The sequence below is a fragment of the Somniosus microcephalus genome, chromosome 2 (genome assembly GCF_052327205.1).
Source record: "Somniosus microcephalus isolate GS21.2 chromosome 2, FLI_Smic_1.0, whole genome shotgun sequence".
Lineage (NCBI taxonomy): Eukaryota > Metazoa > Chordata > Chondrichthyes > Squaliformes > Somniosidae > Somniosus > Somniosus microcephalus.
In genome coordinates this window covers 100,984,116-101,006,836 of record NC_140988.1, presented here as the reverse complement: position 1 = coordinate 101,006,836, position 22,721 = coordinate 100,984,116, and the positions used below count along the sequence as shown (strand labels likewise).

Sequence of the window (22,721 nt, the reverse complement as noted above, 5' to 3'; positions counted from 1 at the left end):
ACATTGTAACCAGATTTATTTTTGTGTGCTTCACTCGGGAAGTAAACTCTTTTTAATTTTTTTCCCAATTTTTATTACAGGAATGGCAGAACTCAATTCAGAAAAATGCTGGTCTTGCATTTATTGAACTTGTTAACGAAGGAAGGTAATGTTTTAGTATGTTTCTTTCTATGTGTAGATCTTTACTAGATGAAGTTTGTAGTTACTAAAGAATTTGCAATATATTCAAATACATCCACACATTGATTTTTGAGAACACTGACCCTAGATTCCAGCTTCAGAGTTCAAGGTTTATAACACCTGCATGTAGTGAAAGACTGTGATCTTTGTCTCATGCTAACTGCTGCCAAACTCTTCATCTGTGGGGCATTTGTTCAGTGGAGAAATATATTGCTCCTTGAAAATTTTGCCTGGATACCTTCTACAAGAAAATTGTTTTATATCATGTAGTGTGTCAAGAGTTTAGTAGAGATTTTGTCTTTTCTCAAGACTATTAATTTTTTTCCTCTTTTATAATTTTGTACAGGTATACATGGTTAATATGCCATATTTTGGATAGAAACCATGCCTATTGAAGGAACTTCAGATAAGCAAATCCACTTTTCAGGCCCAATTAAGAATGCAAAGATAAAAGAAAAACACATCGACAGTGTTAGCCATGCCCTGCAATATTTATTCGCTTAAATCCTCTGAAAATATTTTGTCGGTATCATGCACTCTATGCGCTACATGAAAAATACATTGAGTAAACATCTATGAATTGCAACATTTTGTGGATTGTCCTGCCCCCAGAAAGGGCTTTTTCCCCTTGTGTTTATGCAACAGCAGTTTTGTTTATCTTTTTACAAAACCATGTTAAATAAATTATTTCTAATGGAAAATAAAACTACCTTGCAACGAGATTGATTAAATGTATTAAGTTGCAGAAGATTTATGATAATACTTGGAACAGCATTGCTATTCTGTATGGGAGTGGGGGGTGGCGGTGGGAGAGAAGCTAGGGAGTTTTGCTACTGAATTTGATCCCAGGGGCCAGTGTAAAGTAACAAGGGTATTGGGTTACAATGGAAAGACCTGGCCTGTTATTGTTTCTCATTATATGGTCCTGACCTGCTTTGACCTCTTGCAACAGAATGGTTGCTCTGAATTTGGCCCTTGATTAATGTTTTATGAGCGCTGATAACACCAGGATTCTGTGCACATGCAAGGGAGTTGGTAAGGTCCATCTGGATTAGATGTTAATCATTAACAAATCAATTAGTGATGTAGAAGGGTAAGCAATTACCAGCCATTTTTTTGATGATCTGTGCTAAGGGAGCACAGCAAGGCCTTCCACAAAGTTGTGTTTAAATAATCCAGTCTGATTTTTTTTTAACTGGACCAATGGGATGGTATCATAATTCTTCTTAATTCCACATATTGATAAAGTATAGCCTAGCTTAAATTGTAGGGAAATCATGTGACGAGCATGCATTTGCAAATGTCCTTATGGCCCATGCAATACATTGCCTGCTTCAAAAACAAATCAAGTACCTCCATAGCTGGGTTTTCATCATTATCTGCCAAAGGCTCTTTTTAAATACCGTGCAAAATTGCAGTGGTCCAGCCACAATCGCTGATGATAAAACATTCATTCAATCCAACCATCCCCAATTGGGCATTGCTGAACACAAACGGACACTGATTTGCTGCTGAGCAAACACTTTTACCAAAATATTTGAGGACTCAATAACAAACTTTTATGCTCCTTGCTCCCAAGAATTAATCAGTACTGAGAAAATCCAGAACTGTTATGCTTAAATCAAGGTGGATTACAACAACAACAACTTGTATTTATATAGCGCCTTTAACATAATAAAACGTCCCAATGTGCTTCACAGGAGTATTAAAAGACAAAAAATTTGACACCGAGCCACATAAGGAGAAATTACACTCGATCCTTCCAAAGAAGATAATAGTACAATTGAGATTTTGTCCTGAGATGCGTATATATTATATGCAAATATCACCTGAAGATTAAAAGGAGATTTAGTTGCTTCCTTTGAATCTATATTGACGGCTACTGACAATGAGTGTAGGCCAATGCACCAGTAGCCTTTGCTGCACGAAAAGGAACTTGTATTTATATAGCGCCTTAAACATAGGTACCTCTCTAGTGCTTTGAGGTCCCTGCTGTACATGGTTCATGTCTCTGAGGCATACAGGAGGGCGGGTATCGCTACTGCTCTGTAAACCATGAGCTTGATGCTGGGTTTGCTTAACTAGAACAGCCATGTCAACACTGGCTACAAGAGCAGGGCAGAGGTTGGGTACTTTGCCATGAGTTTCTTGCCTCATCATCCCTCAAAGCCTGTCCACCATCGATAATGCTCAAATCAGGAATATGATGGAATACTCACCACTCGCCGGCATAGGTGCAGCTGCAGCAGCACAGAACATAAAAATAATTGTTTTTTGATCATTTAAACATTAAGAAACCTGTACAACAAGGTAAAGTTATTTTTAGGCCCTTTAAAATATTTACATTTATTTTTCAAAAAATTAAATTTTTGTTTTAACTATTTAATTAAATGGCATTTTAAATATGTAATTTTTAAAATTTATTTGATGTGTACATGTACTTTTTGGGGTATTCCCATTCATGCTTATGGGGTTTCCGTACATATGGAATTCCCATAGCATGAATAGGGATCCCCTTCTTTCATTCGTTGGGCCGGCCCAGGTGATCTCTGGGCGCTTGTGAACTGCCTGCACCCCTGGGATATGTGGACCTCTATCCGCGGGTACCCGGAGAGGTCCAGGACTGCGCGTCTCCATACCTTCCCTGCGGGAAGCCTCCAACTGCAAATTCAGGGCCAAAAGTATCTCCAGCATGTATTTGTACTGGTTTAAAACCTAGTTTGGTTGTGTTGCATCACTACTTTTATGTCTTTGGATTCTTAAGGAATTACCAGTTGATGTGTTGCTTGCAAGCTGTATGGAAATTGTAATAACAAAATCTGCACTAGCTCCCAATTGGGAACTTGGTTTAGTTCTTAGCAAATTAATGTACTTATTGTTCGAAACTCTTCAAATGTGTATGTTTAAGTTTCTTCCTTGGAAAACTGTTAGTTTCGGCACACAGAAATTGGGGAGCTGCAAGCTCTTATTGTAAATCAGCCATATTTGATGTGGCTTTCTGACAGGATGGCCATTGGGTCTCACCAATAGGTTTTACCTACAATTCAGAACTGTAATGTCATTTTTTCTTTGTGGATGCTTGCAGAGTCTTAAGCTATGGGCCAAAAATTGTGGTCGGTGGCTGTAATGTATTATCACATGGTTCATTACATGGTTTGTCACATGGTTTAGTATGAGCATGCTCAGTTCGCTCTGGCCTAGTAAAGCAAGCACACTGACTAGCAACTCATCGCGGTAATGCTAGCAGTCGTGAGAAAGACTTCCGTACAAAACTTTTGATCAACGAGCAGTATATTGATATGTGTATTGACACAGCGGTGGACTGCTCTATCATGAGTAAGGGCGCGTATGAGAGCAAGTTTAATCAAATACCACTTACAAAGAGTACCGTAGAGTTAAAAACCTACTCCGGGGAAACTCTAGAGACATGTGGACAAATGGAATGTACAGTTCAACACAATGGCCAGTCCGTAAAGCTGCCTATTATTGTAACGAGCTACAACAGGCCAACCCTCAATAGCAAAGAGTGGTTGAGAAAGTTTAAACTAGACTGGAAAAACATCTTCAGAGTAGATGCTTCAAAGAAGCGACTCGACAATGCTGAACAAGTACGAAAGCATGTTCACAGACAGTTATGAGGGCATCACTGGGTATGACGCACATATCCGCATCAAATCCAACGTGAAGCCTGTCTATTGTAAGGCAAGGCCGGTCCACTATGCATTGAAAAGTCAGGTGGAAGTGGAGCTAGCAAAGCTCAGAACAGAGTGCTAGTAAAAACTGACAAAAGTGAATGGGCTACCCCGATTGTGGTAGTGCCCAAAGCAGACAAAACTGTACACTTGTGCGGTGACTACAAAGTTACTATCAACCAAGCAGTTGACGATGAGCAGTACCTGTTACCTGCATCCCAAGATTTGTATGCAGCACTCTCTGGGTCAAAGATTTTCTCCAAGTTTGACCTGTCGCATGCTTACGCTGAGCTGAAAGTTGACAAAAGGTCAACAGTATCTCACCATCAACACACACAAGGGACTGCACTCCTACACCAGGCTACCATATGGTGCAAAGTCCTCCCCCAAAATTTTCCAGGCTACAAAGGATAAGATTTTGCAAGGAATTCCAAATTGCTTATGCAATCAAGACGATGAGCTGATCTCAACAAGCAGCAAGGAAGAAAATCCAGAAGTGTTAGATATAGTGCTTCAAAGGTTGAATGCCCACAATGTCAAATTGAAAAGGAGCAAATGTGCTTTTGTGCAGCCTGAGGTTGGATACCTTGGTCTGAAAGTTGATGCAAATGGCTTGCAACCATTTAGAGGAAAGGTTGATGCTGTCATCAATGCTTCAAAGCCACAGAACGTGTCTGAGTTAAGATCTTTCCTTGGAATGGTCCAGTACTATGCACATTGATTACCTGAGTTAGCGACTATGTTTGCTCCATTGCACAAGCTCCTCAAGAAGGATGTCCAGTGGAAGTGGACAAAAGCTCAACAGGAAGCTTACGGCACTTGTAAGAGAAATCTCTCTAACGATGCTCTACTTGTGCACCATGACAGAGTGTGAACTTAAGTTAGCGTGTGATGCTTCTAGTTACGGTGTGGGAGCTGTCACAAGCCACGCAATCGATGATGGCCTAGAGAAACCAATCTCGTTCACATCACGGACCCTCACAAAGAGCGAAAGAAACTATGCACAAGTTGAAAAGGAAACACTCGCCATAGTGTTTGGAATCAAGAAATTCCAACAGTTCCTGATTGGCAGAAAATTTACCCTGATAACTGATCACAAACCGCTCCTGGCAATATTGGGGCCCAAATCTGCCATTCCTGCAATGGCCACATCAAGAATGCAACGTTGGGCATGTTGTCACAATATGACTACACAATTGAATATCACACTTCAAAGCAAAATGCAAATGCAGATGCCTTTTCCAGGTTGCCACATGAGGACTCGTGTTGGGAGATTTTCACGCTAGGTGCAGTTGACAAAGGCAAAGACAAAGCGAATTCAATTGAGATTGCAGATGAGACTCGGTACTGAAAAGCGTGTATGAAAACGCCTTGAATTGATGGACTGATCAGTGTCTGGACACAGAATTGAAACCATTCCATAACCGTCGTACTGAATTGTCTTGTGAGCAAGGTTGTGTCAAGTCAGGAAGCAGAATGGTCGTACCTATTCCTGAGTTCAGAACCAAAACAAACAGCCCGAAAATTGGTTCAACACCAAAACTTTCTTTAAGGAGATCAGGAAGGCTCCGCCAACCTGTTATTAAACTGGATTTGTAGTTTATTTAAAAGAAAAAAAGCCAGGAGTTTTTGTTATGTGGTATATGTAATGCTGGGAAAGGTGGGAGCATAGTTTTGTTGTATTTGTGAGGGGAATGCATGCATTTTTTTTTAAGGGGAAAGCAGTGTAATGTATTATCACATGGTTTAGTATGAGCATGCTCAGTTCGCTCTGGCCTAGTAAAGCAAGCACATGGACGAGCAAATCATCGTGTCTCTGTCCTTCATTTGTTCTACCCACATATATTACAGTGGCATTGCTCCGGAGTATGCCGCCGCCCTGCGAAAAGAATACATACTTAGCTTGTGCGAGGCCCAGAAGGGAGACTTGCTCTTTGGTGCGGCAGAGTTCTGCGCAGCGTATGACGTCAGGAAGGCCAGGAGCGCAGCGTACAGCCTATGCGTAAGGGACGACAAGCCCACTAAAACTCAAAATTAAGCCACGCCCACACATTTCTGTTTTTACATTGGAATTACTTTCTAAAAAAAACTTCTAAATTTTTTAAATTAAATTGGTACTTAGACTTATTTCATATATCAGCATTTTGGTTTTTTTCATCCAAACTCTCAATTTTTTAGTTCCTATGTATACAACTTGCTGTTTAGATCGTGAGTGAAGCTCTAGCACTCGTACAAGTAATGTTGAACTTCCGAAAGAGATTCCCAGCCATATATTCAATGTTAATTTTCAGGATTAAAATATATTGGCCTAGAAATTCAGTATAGCCACTTTTGGGGCGGTAAAGTCGGGCGGGCGCTAAAGTTAGCGCCCGCCGGAAAGTGGAGGCCACTTCGCCGAAATTCAGTAGCTTTGGCCAAGGAGTTTGTGCGAGCGCTGAAACTGGCGTTGCACTCCTATCTTTAGGCGCTAAGCCGGCGGTGCGGACTGATAACGCCGAGGCCGGGCGCAGCGCAAGTGCGGTCATGTCTTGATTGACAGCAGACACCCTGATGCCGGCCAGCTCTTAAAGGGGGAAGGGTCGACTTTGTCTGCAGCCACGCCCTGGATAGTGGAGCCCTGCAGCTAGGCCTGAACACTGCTGGTGGACCCAAATAGCGCCTGAAGCCATGCAGCAGGCCCGTGAACGAGCGCAGCGCTTCTCAGAGAATGCTTTGAGGGTGCTGCTTAGGGGGTTGGAAAAGAACAGAGAGATCTTGTGCCCGGACAGTGGCAAGAAGGCTCCCAGGAGGCAGTACAGGAGAGCCTGGAGGGAAATCGCCCAGAGGGTGTCAGCCAACAGCGATGTCCCCAGGACTGGTGACCAATGCCGCAAGAAGTACAACGACCTCAGTCGGTTGGTCAGGGTGAGTACCCTTTCCAGTGTCCTCCTCATCCTTGCATGTGCACCTCACATTATGGGCAAAGGGACCTCAAAGGCCTAATGGCCCGCCCTCCTCCCGCAGCTATGGCACTGGCATGATCATCAATAGCACTCTCTGCACTTAACACACTGGCCAAGCTATTCGACCATGGGAGGCAGTGCACACAACAACAGGGCACCACACTGGCCAAGCTATTCCACCATGGGAGGCAGTGCACACAACAACAGGGCACCACACTGGCCAAGCTATTCCACCATGGGAGGCAGTGCACACAACAACAGGGCACCACACTGTACTTAGAGGCCGTCCTTTCTCTTGCAGGCCAAGCTGGCGCGGAATTTGAAGAGCCAGACTGTCACCGGGGGAGGCCGTCCCCAGTTCCAGCAGCTCAGTCAGCTGGAGGAGAGCGTGGCTCGACTCATGCGTGGCCGGGTGACTGGCCCCGTTGCTATTGGAGATGCCGACCCTGTGCTGGGACCCAATGATAAGGACATGACCGTTTGGACCTCTCTGGTTCCCTTTGCGCTTCAGATCTACATCCTTTGCCACTGTCCCACCAATGCGCATCATGGCACCACTCATGCCTCCCTCGCTGACGCCCTGTCCTCACTCTAAAGCTACTCTTGTGCCTTCCTGCTTTCAGCTGGTGAGGAGGAGGCCCCTGAAGCTGAGAGTGCCAGTCCCTCGGAAGAGGAGGACGACGAGGACCAAGAGGAAGGCGGCACATCGGGGGAACCCTCATCCGCGCCAGGGGATGGCAATGGAGGGGACACGTCTTGCCTGGAGGAGAGCCAAGGGGAAGTGTTGCAGGGGGGTGTAGCTCCTGGGCCCAGTGGCGTCCAGGCACGCGGGAAGGGTCGGGCAGCACGGCTGCCTTCTCCCCAGAGGGGGGAAGTGTTGCAGGGGGGTGTAGCTCCTGGGCCCAGTGGCGTCCAGGCACGCGGGAAGGGTCGGGCAGCACGGCTGCTTTCTCCCCAGAGGGGGGAAGTGTTGCAGGGGAGGGCAGTTCCTGGGCCCAGTGGCGTCCAGGCACGCGGGAAGGGTCGGGCAGCACGGCTGCCTTCTCCCCAGAGGGGGGGAAGTGTTGCAGGGGAGGGCAGTTGCTGGGCCCAGTGGCGTCCAGGCACGCGGGAAGGGTCGGGCAGCTCGGCGGCCTTCTCCCCAGAGGGAGAGTCCGCCCTCCAGTCCGGAGACGGTCCTCGCCCAGGAGGTGCGCCTCCTTGATGAAATGTCCGCGGCCTCGGAGCGGCGCCACAACGAGTTCATGGGGGTTGTGGGACAGTTGCCTCAGGCCATTGAGTCCCTGGCTCATAGTGTGGCCAATTTTGGGGACTCACAGGCCAGGGGTGTCGAGCAACTCGCGGCAGCACAGGCCAGGGGTGTCGACCAACTCGCGGCAGCACAGGTCGCGAGTTCATGAGTGGTGCCGTCCAGACACTGGCTGATCTGATGCGGGCACAGACCAGGGCAGTTCGCGCACTCACTTCTGCCACACTCGCTGTGTCACGGAAGCATCGCCAGGGCACCCGCCGCCCTGCTGCAGCACAGCGGTCTGGCCTTCACCAGATTGCTGCGCTTGCTGCAGTGCCAGGCCGGCCGAGTGCCAGTGTCTCTGGCGACCAGCGAGCGCCTGGCATCAGCCAGCTTGCCCCCATTGCTGCAGCCGCCACTGCCACTCCCCCAGCCAAGGTGCGACGAGCTGCTGGAGAGACTGATGCTGGCCAGCCACAGCTGCAGCAGTCAGCAGCCGGCCCCTCCAGGGCCGGACCTCGTCTAGGCCGACCCCCAAGGGCCTCTGCCGTCACGCATTGTGCCCCTCAGGAGCCTTCCCCCAGCCTTGCAACACCCACAGGGCCCAGGTTGAGGCGGAGCAACAGGTCAGGCAGGGGCCGGAGAAGCCTGCACAAGGACTCGCCCTCTTGGCACACCAAGTAGAGTGTGTTGCCAACTGTTTTTTTTATATGGGGGTGTTTGTGTTCTGGAGGGGGGGGGGCTTATTTTGGTAAGGCCGAGGATGAAGGCCAATTGGAAGGACAATTTTTGTTATTCCTCCCCAGGTTGTGGGAGTGAGATATGTTTTTGACTGTTTTTTGGGGGTCTTGTCTGTTTTTCTGTTTCATGTGGGAAGGGCCCTGAGTTTGTTAAATAAAGCTTTTTATTTATTCAGCTTGTCCAGGTGTCATGTTTCAAGTGGTTGTTGCGTTAACCGGCTGAGGGCTTGCGGAGCGGCTGCATTCAGGTGCGTTCATTGCCACAAGCCATTCCCTGACGGGGCCTAGAAGTGTCGTTCAATAAGCCGCCGGCGGACGGCCCTTGGACCTTGTGGCTCCCTCCTGGGCTGGTACTCCTCCTCCTCCTCCTCCTCCTCCTCATGGTCCTCCTGCTCGTCCTCCTGAGGTGGTGGTCCAACGCGAGGTGGCAGTGCCTGAGTCCTGCGGATAGCCAGGTTGTGCAGCATGCAGCAAACGACGATGAACTGGGAGACCCTATCCGGCGAATACTGTAGAGATCCGCCGGAATGATCCAGGCAGCGGAACCGTTGCTTGAGGACGCCAATCGTTTGCTCTATGATGTTCCTTGTGGCTTGATGGCTTTCGTTGTATGCCTCCTCCGCAGGGGTCCTGGGCGCGCGGAGCGGGGTCATGAGCCATGTACACAAAGGGTAGCCCTTGTCCCCAATAAGCCATCCCCTTGGTGGAGGCTGTGCCTCGAACATGTCAGCCACAGTAATCTGGCGCAGGATAAATGCATCGTGGCTGCTTCCTGGAAAGCGGGCATTGACAGCTAGGATGCGCTGCCTGTGGTCACACACCAGCTGTACATTGAGGGAATGGTAGCCCTTCCGGTTGCGGTAATCCTCGGCATTGTCGATAGGTGCCCGCATAGCCACGTGTGTGCAGTCAATGGCGCCCTGCACCATGGGGAAGTCGGCGATCCTGGCAAATCCGACTGCACGCTGCTCCTGCCTCTCTAGGGTCATGGGGAAGGAGATGAATTGGTGTCTCCTTGCGAAAAGGGCATCGGTGACCTGCCGGATGCAGCGATGCACGGCGAACTGGGAGATGTTCGCTATGTCCCCAGCAGCGGCTTGGAAGGAGCCGCTTGCATAAAAGTTCAGAGCCACCGTGACCTTCACTTCCACCGAGAGAGACGTCCTGCACATCAGCTGTGGACGCAGATCTCTGTGAAGCAGCTGGCAGATCTCTGCAACCACCTCCCTTCTGAAGCGCAGCCTCTTAACACAATGCGCGGCAGTCATGGTGAGATAGGACACCTGCTGCCGGTATTCCCTGAGTGGGTAAGGCCTACGTTGCCGACGCCTGATGGCCCCTCTGCGTCTAGGCATGGCTGGCCCTCTCACACAGCGTCTGCGAGCCCTTCGCACATAATGCTTTAACTGAGGGTTGGAACCCCATGCAGCCCCCATAATAAACTTGCAAACAGTGAAATCACAATGAGTCTAATTTCAAAGCTCTGGCCAGAAGCCAAAAATACCTCCTATGTTGTCCCAAATCAGTAAGGCCTGTTCCTTGGTCTCTGTCCAGAAATCCAAAGCACTAAAGTCATTGCAGCAAAATGGCTGGCCTTTATAGTTCAGTCTAAGTGCCCTTTAATTAGCGCTCCCCGAGGCCCGCAGGGCCTCTGCTGCGTTCCAGTTCACAGTTCTTAACAGCGCCACGCCCACATTGGGCGGGCGTCACTGAATTTCCGGTTTGGGGCGCACAAACAGCGTTGCACGACGAAATGACGTCATAAGCTGCGCGCGCAGCTGAGCGGGCGCAAAGACTTTGCGCCGGCGCTAAATGTCAACTGAAGTTGGGCGTAGGCGCAGATCGGCCTGCGCCCGGGCGCTAAGTGCCTAGCGCTGGAAATCTACCCCTCTTATGGCGTTAACGGCTGGCGAACGCAACTGAATTTCTAGGCCATTATTCAGACCTCATTTTAGACTAGTAATAGATAAATCTATTTTCCTTGTTATAGATGCATTATATAGTTATGTTCATTTTTGAGTTGAAAGGACAGAATTGGTCACAAAACAAAAAGCTGTATTCATCATACAGAAACATCAGGATGAATGAGATATTTTCCTCTGCATATCCACAAAATCAATTCAAACAGCTCTGCAGTCAGTTCCTGTTAAGCGAGTAGTCTGTTTTCTCTTAATTTAACATGTACACATTGTCGTTAGCGATCATTTGATTTCCACAAGTTCAGTAAAGATATTTTTGGGACACATTTTATAACCGAGAACTTCAGAATTGTTGTATCATTTATTCAGGCTGTACCCAATCAACCTGCAGCAAAAGACAAGAGTCAAACATATTGCAAGTTTAATTATCAGGTTTCTCTTTACAAAGATATGTTTGCCAATATTTCTTGGGAAAATATAAGTAAATGGCCAAAATATATATACTCCTAAAAATGCAAAGTGGTGATTTTTCAAACTGCAGATCTTCTTTTACGATGTGAAACAAGCTCCTATGCTTGCTTTTAGCAACTGTAAGAGTTTCGTCTGTAATTGTTGGGCAGTTGGTAGGAAAATAGCCCAACTGTGCACCAGCAATTGAGTTCCTTGGCGGTGCGTATGATCGGTCAAAACGCACTTTGACAGATCGCAAATTCAGGTTTCAGCCCATGTGGAAATCCCGAACTTGCGGTGTATTTCAAAGGTGGTATGACGGTGTACTCTGTGTACGCTGTCGTACCCACCGCAAAACCTGGGCCATTATGTCTTTTGCACAGAGTAATTTAGATACTTGTTTCTTATAGTGCACAAATCTGATGACTGAGCAGTAGATAACCAAATGCATGGTTGAGTGCATCCTAGATTATTACTTTCTTGCAGGGTAGAAGCACTTTGGGGAGCTAAAGGGATATGGAAACCGGGGAGATCCATGGGATGTGGACTACTGGTCGTGTGAAGGATAAACACTGATATAGGTCAAATGGAATAGAAACCTGTAGCTGTGTGTCATCCTCTGCGATCCAGTGATTCCACATTGGTGTGTGCCGCTGATAGTGGGACTAAAGTGGCTGGACATTTCCAACACTTCCACAGCAAGGGGCTACAGTTCTTATGAGATACTTGAATGGGAGAGGGTGTGATAGCATCTCTTTGAAATTCAGTGAAATTTAGAAAAACTGAGGCATAGAAAATGTTTCTTGCGGAAAGTTTGATAGAAAATAATCTTGGAAACCATGATAGCACATTCTTCCATGTTGAGATTATATGTTCGAGATTGGCACAAGTTTTAGAATCAGGGACATGGACTTCAGCTTGGAAGAGGGTGGTGAACGTGTGGTACAAACCGCCCTGGAAGGCAGTAGAAGCAGTGCTGCACAATTTAAGGGAGAATTGGTTAGATATTTGAGAGAGTGAATGATTGAAAGTGTTCATTTTTGGGATTGGCAAAATTGTCTGCCTCTTTCCCATTCCTGTACTTTCCTATGTTTCTAACTGTGTTAATTCTGCTCATTTTCTAGAACTGCAAGAAAGCAGGTGTCATTGTGAAATTGGTTTAGAATGTTAGTATGGGTTTATAAGAAGTTTTCTTGGTTTGAGAATGTATGTTGCAGGACCTGCTGCTTTTATTAACTCCTTTTTGAAATCAGGAATGAATGTTCCTTATAGGCCAGGAGTGAAACAATCAATTGTACTAACCTGTTGTTTATACATCTTGCTACATGTGGTTTAGATGGAGAGGTTTGAACGCGAAGATGAGAATTTTAAAATGGAGGTATTCGGGGACCAGGAACCAATGTAGGCCAGTGAGCACAGGGGTGATGGATGACGCGAATTTGGTGTCACTGTGTCCAACTATTTGGATGATTATTGACCGGATTGAGACTAGATATTTTTAATTGCGATTTTATTTATAACAGTTTTGAGTTTGGTAATTAGAAGTAGTTAAAGAAAGAAAGAAAGAACTTATAGTGGGTTTTACAACCTCAGGATGTCCAAAAGCACTTTACAGCCATTGAAATACTTTTGAAGTGTAGTCACTGTTGTAATGTAGGGATGAAAGCATTAAGTTTAAATTTGTAAAGTGTACAAAAGGGTTAGTGTCAGCAGACCATCCTTGAATCTTAATAAGTGAGAATCTTCAGTGATTCCTCTTTTATTTTCTCCCACCTAATTTCCCCAGTCGGGGACATCGTTGTCCCACCGAAGATCCTCTAATTGAGCACAGGTTTATGATTAAACTCGGCACATTCTTGGTCTTTATATGTCTGTACTGAATGACACAGCATTTACAGATTGAAGATAATGTGGAATTAAACTTTCTTGGAGAAAGTGAGCTGAAATGCATAGTACTGTAGGAACGGAGGTTCCTATCTGAATGAGGTATTCGACTCGATGAATCAAATCAACAGGTTTTAATGAACAACGAAGTTAACGGAAACTACAGGAGAAACGGTACACAGGTCTAATCAGCTTGCTGGGCACTCGACGACTACTGGAAGATTCTGGAAACTGACATCATGACATCATCGCGTTCTTCGCGCCACTGGTGGTCACGTGATCGGCGTCATGACGTCATCACCTGGAGTGCAGGAAAACACAAAACAGTACAGTTAACAGGCAGTTTAAAGGTGCAGTCCGCGGCTGCACTACACTGTAGTTAAAGGGATTATTACTAATTGTTCTGAGACCCTTGGTGGCTCCGCCACAGGCGCCCCCCCAGAATCCACTTTAACGGACATTGTCAACCGAGTAGGAGGTTTAATGATCCTGACCGAACGGCGACAAAACTCAGGCAGCGGAAACGTGGCGTTAGTAGAAGAACCAGCAGCAGAAGCGGCGTCTCGGGCGAGGCAGAAACGAATAGTCAGAGGTACAGGCGCATCTGAGGCCGAATCGGGCTGTTCGACGGTGGGCTGGTGCACGGCTGGTCTGGCGGCCAACGGCGGTCGGCTGCGGCGAGGCGGTTGGGCAGCCACGACAGGCTCACTCCGATCTAGGTGGGCTGGTTTGAGCCGGTCGATAGAGATGGTATCGGACTTTCCACCGACTTCGACTGTGAAAAACTTTTCCCCTGATGAGATGACACGAAAAGGTCCGGTATACGGTGGCTTGAGCGGGTCTCTGTGACCGTCCTGTCTAATAAAGACATAGTCCGAACTCATGAGCTCTGTCGGGACGTGAGGCCTCTGCAGGTCATGCTGCGAGGTTGGGATGGGCAGGAAATTCCTAGCCGCCTCCTGATGTAGCAGGAGCTGTTGAGCTGCAGACCATGGTTCGGTGTGTGGAGGGAGAAAGTCACCTGGCACTCTGAGTGTCTGGCCATAAACCAGCTCAGCCGATGAAGACTGAAGATCCTCCTTTGGGGCTGTCCGGAGGCCCAGCATCACCCATGGGAGCCTGTCCACCCAGTTGGGTCCCCTCAAGCTGGCACGGAGGGACCCTTTGAGAGACCGATGGAACCTTTCGCACAGACCATTCGCCTGCGGATGGTACGCGGTGGTCCGGTGCTGCTTGGTACCCAGGCCTTGTGCCACTGCGTTCCACAGCTCTGATGTGAATTGCGGTCCGAGGAGATGTCCGATGGCACCCCGAACCGAGCCACCCACGACGAAAGAAACGCCCTGGCGACGTCTGCTGCGGTGGTAGCGGCCAAGGAAATCGTCTCTGGCCACCTGGTGGTCCGGTCTACCGCTGTCAGGAGGTGTGTGAATCCACGTGACCCGGGAAGGAGACCTACTAAATCCACGTGAACGTGGTCGAAACGGCGCTCAGGCACCGGGAAGTTGGCAACCGGAGCCTTGACGTGATGGTGGACTTTGGATTTTTGACAATCGACGCAATTGTTTGTCCAGTCCCGGACGTCCAAATGCATGCCTTTCCAAACAAATTTGCGGGACGGTAGCCGTTGAGAAGCCCGCATCCCTGGGTGAGATAACCCGTGGATTGCCTGGAATACTTTCTTGCGCCATTCGACCGGCACAATGGGCCGGGTCACTCCCATGGATGTGTCGCACAAGAGCGTGGTTCCTGCCGCTTGAAACGGCACGTCTGCAACCTGCCAACTGGAAGGCGTGGTCCTAAGCACTTGTACCTCTGGGGCTGCCAGTTGATCCTCAGCCAGTCCGACAAAGTCGATGCCCAGGTGGACTGCCTGGACTGGAACCCGGGAAAGGCAATCTGCCACGAGATTATCCTTGCCTGACACGTGCCGCAAATCCGTTGTGAATTCGGATATAAATGTGAGGAGCGCTGCTGCCGAGCTGACCAAGGTTCCGCCGTTTTGGCCATGGCGAAGGTGAGCGGCTTGTGGTCCACGAATGCAGTGAACGGACGGCCTTCTAGAAGGAAACGGAAATGCCGGATGGCCAAAAACAGGGCTAGCAACTCTCTGTCAAAAGTGCTATACTTTCGCTCGTTCTTCCACAGTTGGCGGCTGAAAAAGGCTAACGGCTGCCAACCCCCGTCGACCCACTGCTCTTGAACTGCTCCGATGGTGTAGTCGGAGGCATCCATAGTGAGGGCAACAGTCGCGCCCGGGCGTGGGTGTGCTAGCATAGTTGCATCCGCCAACGCCGCCTTGGTATCGCGGAACGCCTGGTCCAGTTGCGGTGTCCATGTGAGAACATCCTTGCCCGACTTTCCTTTTAGTGCTTCGTACAGAGGTTGCATTAACCGGGCCGCCTTGGGGACGAAACGATGATAAAAATTTACCATCCCCAAGAACTCTTGCAGGGGTTTGACTGTGTGAGGAATGCGATAACGGCCTCTACCTTGGTGGCTAGCGGACGGCGCCTTCTGGGGTAATCCTGTGTCCCAGGAAATCAATGCTGGATACTCCAAACGTGCATTTGGCCGGATTGACAATAAGGCCGTGTTGGCTGAGCCTGGCGAAAAGTGTACGTAAATGGGCCATGTGAGCTGTCGTATCCTTGCTGGCTATTAGGATGTCGTCCAAATATACAAAAATGAAGGGCAGGTCCCGTAAGACAGAGTCCATCAACCACTGGAATGCTTGCGCTGCGTTTTTCAGACCGAATGGCATGCGGAGGAACTCAAAGGCCGAACGGAGTGATGACTGCCGTTTTGGGGACGTCTGGAGGGTGCACCAGAACTTGGTGATATCCACGAACGAGATCCACTTTAGAAAATATAGAGTTGCCAGCCAGATGTGCCGAAAAATCTTGGATGTGGGGAATAGGATACCTGTCCGGTGTCGTGGCGTCGTCTAAGCGTCTGTAATCGCCGCAAGGTCGCCATCCGCCGCCTGGTTTGGGTAGTATATGCAGTGGGGAGGACCAAGGGCTGTCCAAACGCCGGATGATCCCGAGGCGCTCCATGGTCTGGAACTCAGCCTTTGTGGCTGCCAGCTTGCCAGCTTCTAATTGCCGCGCCCGAGCGTAAACGGGTGCTCCGGTCGTGGAGATATGGTGCTCCACCCCGTGCCGTGTGCCTGCAGCTGAAAGAGTAGGCCTGGTGAGCTCCGGGAATTCGCCGAGCAGGCGCGTAAACCTGTCTTGCGACGGAACCGCACAGGCCACCGACCAGGACACGGCGGTGCTGCGGTGGCAGGACACTGCGTGGAAAGTGGACGCATTAATGAGTCGGCAGTGTTGGACGTCGACCAGCAGACTGTTGGCACAGAAAAAATCAGCCCCCAGGATGGCCTGTGAGACCTTAGCTGTAATAAAGTCGCAGACAAAACGCTGACCGGCGAAGGTTAAGTTTACCGTCCGTTTACCGAACGTACGCATGGCAGCGCCGTTTATTGCCACGAGGGAAGGCCCCTGGCCGCCGGATAGTAGGTCCAGCTTTGAAGCTGGCAGGATGCTGCACTGTGAACCAGTGTCGCACAGGAATCGTCGGCCCGTAACGGAATCCGTAACGTAAATGAGTTTGCCCGCTGAGCCCGCTGCCATAGCTAACTTGCCGTGCTTTTCAGACCTTGTCATCTGTCCGGGAGGACGCGGGCTTGTTGGAGTTTTTTTTTCTTGAGGGAAACTGCAAGGAGGCCGGCAGCATCGAGCTTTGGCGCCAAAACGGGCGTGGTACGCGCACCATCCTGCTGGGGGAGGGCTGGGCTTCGCTCGCGTGGGGGAAAGCCGCCTCGTGGCTGCACAACATTGCTGAGTAACAGTAAATATCTTGTCTGCCTCTGCAGCGAATTCAGCACCGTCTGTGATGGCAGTGTTGGCCAAGGCCGGCTGAACCGGTTCGGGTAGCTGGCAGAGGAAAAGCTCACGGAATAAAAAACATTGGGGTTCCGCGCCCAACAGCGTGAGCATTTGACTCATCAGCTCTGACGGTTTTGAGTCCCCGAGGCCGGGCATGGAAATAAGCTTGCGTGCCCGCTCCGACTTAAGATCAAATACCTGTAGCAAACGGGCTTTAAGCGCTTCGTACTTGCCCTCCTCCGGTGGGCTTCCAAGGATGCTGACGGCCCGCGAGGCCGTGGCACTGTCGAGAGCAGCAACCACATAATAATAACGGGTCACATCCGCTGTGACCTCCCGGAGAGCGAACTGTGCTTCTGCCTGGAAAAACCATTCTGCTGGCTGCTGTTCCCAGAACTGCGGCAGTTTAAGGGCGACAGCGTTCGTGTTCATCCTCGACGAAAGTTGTCTGACGAGATCGGGGTCACCAATGTAGGAACGGAGGTTCCTATCTGAATAAGGTATTCGACTCAATGAATCAAATCAACAGGTTTTAATGAACAACGAAGCTAACAGGGAAACTACAGGAGAAACGGTACACAGGTCTAATCAGCTTGCTGGGCACTTGACGACTACTGGAAGATTCTGGAAACTGACGTCATGACGTCATCACGTTCTTCGCGCCACTGGTGGTCACGTGATCGGCGTCATGACGTCATCACGTGGAGTGCAGGGAAACACAATACAGTACAGTTAACAGGCAGTTTAAAGGTGCAGTCCGCGGCTGCACTACACTAGTTGAAGGGATTATTACTAATTGTTCTGCGACCCTTGGTGGCTCCGCCACAGTGCAGTATTTTGAGATTGTTGTGTATCTGTAATAAAGAGAGATGAAGGCAGGCAGTAGAACATGTAATTTATCCTAATTATGGGAATATTTTTTAAAAGGCTTAAGCTTTCCTACGGTGGTGGGGTGAAGGAAGTGGGGGATGCACAAGAGGCCAGAGTTAGAGGAACACAGAGTTCTCAGTAGGTTGGAGGGCTGGAGGAAGTTAGAGATGGGGAGGCGAGGCCATGGGGGGGTTTGAACAAAAGGATGAGAATTTTAAAATGGAGGCATTTGGAAACTGGTAGCCAATGTAGGCCAATGAGCACAGGGGTGATGGGTGACCAAGCTTTGGTGCGAGTTGGGATATGGGCAGCAGAAATTTGGATGAGCTTAATAAAGGGACATAGACAGACTAAGTGGGCAAAAGTATGGCAGATGGAGTTCAATGTGGGGAAGTGGATCTGAGAGACAAATTGGAATATTTTCTTGATGGTGCGAGAGTAGGAGGAGCGAAGGGATTTAGGGGTCTATGTACACATCATTAAAATCAAGTTCACAGGTACAAAAAGTAATCAAAAAGGCTAATGAAATGTTGGCATTTATCTCGAGGATGTTAGAATACAAAAGTGGGGAAATGGTGCGTCAGTTGTACAGAGCTTTGGTCAGACCTCATCTGAAGTACTGGTCAGGAAAGATGCATTGGCAGGGTACAGCGCAGGTTCAGCAGAATGATACCAGGGCTTAAAGGGTTAAATTATCTGGACAGATTGTATACACTTGGCATGTCTTTCCTTGAGTTTGGAAGGTTGAGGGGCGATCTGATCGAGGCCCAACAGGTATATGTCGGTGTTTATGCTCCACACGAGCCTTCTCCTACCTTACTACAGCTTGCTTTATCAACATATCCTTCTATTCATTTCTCCCTCATGTATTTATCTAGCTTCTTCTTAAAAGCATCTATGCTATTCACCTCAACCACTCCATATGGTAGCAAGTTCCACATTCTCACCACTCTCTGAATAAAGAAGTTTCTCCTGAATTGCTTATTCGATTTATTAGTTACTTTCATAGTCATGGGCCCTAGTTTTGGACTCCCCCACAAGTGGAAATATATTCTCTACGTCTACCCTATCGAACCCCTTCGTAATTTTAAGACCTCAACCAGGTCACTTCTCAGGCTCCAGCCTGTCCTGATGGTTATAACCTCTCAGTTCTGGTATCATCCATGTAAATCTTTTTTGCACTTTCTCTTTTTTTGTATTATGGAGACCAGAACTGTGCACAGTACTCCAAACGTGGTCTAACCAAGGATCTATATAAATTTACTATAACTTCACTGCTTTTGAATTCTATTCCTTTAGAAATGAACCCCAGTGCTTTGTTTGCTCTTTTTATTGGCTTTGTTAATCTGAGTTGCTGCTTTTAATGATTTGTGAATCTGTACCCCGAGACCTGCTTCTATCCTATTTAGACTCATTTTCCAAGCAGCAGGTGGCCCCCTTATTCCTCCTACCAAAATGTATCACCCCACATTTATCTATATTGAAATTAATTTGCCATTTGCATGCCCATTCTACAAGTTTGTTAATGTCTTCCTTTATTTTTTCAGTCTTCCTCAGTATTAACTATACTCCCCAATTTGGTGTCATCCACTAATTTTGATACTGTCCTTCCAATTCCTGAGTCCAAATCATTTATAATTCATTTGGGTAAATACAGAGACACTTTTCTCTGGTGGAGAAACCAGAACAAGGGGATATAATCTTAAAATTAGAGCTTCGCCACTTAGAAGTGAAATCAGGAAACCCTTTTTCGTAAACTCTCTTCCCCCAAAGGCTGTGAATGCTGAGTCTTGAAATTTTCAAGACTGAGATCAATTTTTATTAGCTAAGAGTATCAAGGGATGTGGACTAAAGACAGGTAAATGGAGTTGAAGTACAGATCAACCATGATCTACTTGAATGGCAGAACAATCTCAAGGGGCTGAATGGCCTACGCTTGGCCTGTTGGGTAGTGACAACGGGGACTCCTGTGTGTTTTCTCTCATGTGGGAATAATTAAAATTTTGTTTTTCACTTTGGCTGAATGTAAAACCCCACAGGTTTTGTTCTACAAAAAAAACAGCATTTGGCCACTGGGAGTAAAATGTTACCTTTTATAGGAAATAATGATCAGTATCATTTGTACAGAAATACATCCATATGAACTGCAATATTTTATCTATACTAAGGCTATTTTGCCCTTTTGAGTGCTGCTGTTTTTTTGTGTAATACACATTTTTGTTCCTTGTTGAGAAGAACCAGCTGAAGAAGTAACGATGTACTGGTAACCGTGACCTGTACAGCTGATTTCAGCTATATAGCCAGACAAGTTCAGATCACCCCCGTATTAAAGATTTCAGTATTTCAAAAAATATCATGCATTATGTTTTTATGTAACTTGACCACAGATTGAATGGGAAGTCTACTTATCATCCTTGGACCGAAGTTTATACTACAACAACAACTTGTATTTATATAGCACCTTTAACATAGCAACACACCCCAAGGTGCTTCACAGGAGCGTTATAAAACAAAATTTGACACCAAGCCACATAAGGAGATATTAGGGCAGATGACCAAAAGCTTGGCCAAAGATGTAGGTTTTAAGGAGCGTCTTAAAGGAGGTAGAGAGGCGGAGAGATATAAGAAGGGAATCCCAAAGCTTAGGGCCTTGGCAGCTGAAGGCACGGCCACCAAGGTTGAGCAATTTAAAATCAGGGATGCTCAAGAGGCCAGAATTAGAGGAGCACAGCTATCTCAGAGGGTTGTGGGGCTGGCGGAGATTACAGAGACAGGGAGGGGCAAGGCCATGGAGGGATTTGAAAACACAGATGAGAATTTTAAAATCGAGGTGTTGCTTAACCAGGAGCCAATGTAGGTCAGTGAGCACATGGGTGATGGGTGAACAAGACTTGGAGCGAATTAGGACACGGGCAGCCGAGTTTTGGATGACCTCAAGTTTATGGAGGGTAGAACGTAGGAGGCCAGCCAGGAATGCATTGGAATAGTCAAGTCTAGAGGTGAGGTAAAGGCATGGATGAGGGTTTCAGCAGCAGAGAAGTTGAGGCGGAGTCGGGCTTTGTTCTGGAAGTGGAAATAGGCGGACTTAGTGATGGCGTGGATCTGTGGTCAGAAGCTCATTTCAAGGTAAAGTATGACACCAAGATTGCGAACCGTCTGGTTCAGCCTCAGACCATTGCCAGGGAGAGCGACTTAAGTCGGTGGCTAGGGAATGGAGATTGTGGTAGAGATCGAAGACAATGGCTTCGGTCTTCCCAATATTTAGTTGGAGGATATTTCTGCTCATCCAGTACTGGATGTCGGACAAGCATTTTGACAATTTAGAGACCGTGGAGGGGTCGATAGAGCTTGGTGTCGTCAGCGTACATGTGGAAACTGACGCTGTGTTTTCAGATGATGTTGCAGAGGGGCAGCATGTAGATGAGAAATAGGAGGGGGCCAAGTATAGATCCTTGGGGGACACCAGAGGTAATGATACAGGAGCAGGAAGAGAAGCCATTGCAGGTGATTCTCTGGCTACGATTAGATAGGTAAGAATGGAACCAGGCGAGTGCAGTCTCACCCAGCTGGACGACGGTGGAGAGGCCTTTTTTTTAAAAATTCGCTTATGGGATCTGGGCGTCGCTGGCAAGGCCAGCATTTATTGCCCATCCCTAGTTGCCCTTGAGAATGTGGTGGTGAGCCACCACTGCAACCCGTGTGGTGAAGATACTCCCACAGTGCTGTTAGGTAGGAAGTTCCAGGATTTTGACCCAGTGACGATGAAGGATCAGCGATATACTTCTAAGTCAGGATGGTGTGTGACTTGGAGGGGAACTTGGAGGTGATGGTATTCCCATGCGCCTGCTGCCCTTGTCCTCCTAGGTGGAAGAGGTCGCGGGTTTGGGAGGTGCTGCCGAAGAAGCCTTGGCGAGTTGCTGCAGTGCATCTTGTAGATGGTATATACTGCAGCCACGGTACGCCGGTGGTGGAGGGAGTGAATGTTTAAGGTGGTGAATGGGATGCCAATCAAACGGGCTGCTTTGTCCTGGATTGTGTCGAGCTTCTTGAGTGTTGCAGCTGCACTCATCCAGGCAAGTGGAGAGTATTCCATCACACTCCTTACTTATGCCTTTCAGATGGTGGAAAGGCTTTGGGGAGTCAGGAGATGAGACACTCACTGCAGAATAGCTAGCCACTGACCTGCTCTTGTTGCCACAGTATTTATGTGGCTAGTCCAGTTAAGTTTCTGGTCAATGGTGACCCCAGGATGTTGATGGTGGGGGATTCGGCGATGGTAATACTGTTGAATGTCATGGGGAGGTGGTTGGACTCTCGCTTGTTGGAGATAGTCATTGCCTGGCACTTTTGTTGCACGAATGTTACCTGCCACTTATGAGCCCAAGCCTGAATGTCGTCCAGGTCTTGTTGCATGCAGGCATGGACTGCTTCATTATCTGTGGAGTTGTGAATGGCGCTGAACACTGCAGTCATCAGCGAACATCCCCATTTCTGACCTTATGTTGGAGGGAAGATTATTGATGAAGCAGCTGAAGATGGTTGGGCCTTGGACACTGCCCTGAGGAACCCCTGCAGCGATGTCCTGGGGCTGTGATGATTGACCTTCAAGCACCACAACCATCTTCCTTTGTGCTAGGTATGACTCCAGCCAGTGGAGCGTTTTCCCCTGATTCCCATTGACTTCAGTTTTACTAGGGCTCCTTGATGCCATACTCGGTTAAATGCTGCCTTGATGTCAAGGGCAGTCAATCTCACCTCACCTCTGGAATTCAGCTCCTTTGTCAGTGTTTGGATCAAGGCTGTAATGAGTTCGGGAGCTGAGTGGTCTTGGCAGAACCCAAACTTGGCATCAGTGAGCAGGTTATTGGTGAGTAAGTGCCACTTGATAGAACTGTCGATGACGCCTTCCATCACTTCGCT

The 22,721-nt window shown here is 48.0% G+C and overlaps 1 protein-coding gene across 2 annotated transcripts in view; it reads left to right on the top strand.

Moving 5' to 3' along the window:
- lrba (LPS-responsive vesicle trafficking, beach and anchor containing) overlaps positions 1-22,721 on the top strand; it is a 991,104-nt gene that overhangs the window by 353,377 nt on the left and 615,006 nt on the right. For both annotated transcript variants that reach the window (XM_086011652.1, XM_086011642.1), the window contains exon 34: positions 81-145. In XM_086011652.1, coding sequence (XP_085867778.1) covers positions 81-145 — 65 coding nt within the window. The remainder of the gene's footprint in view (positions 1-80; positions 146-22,721) is intronic.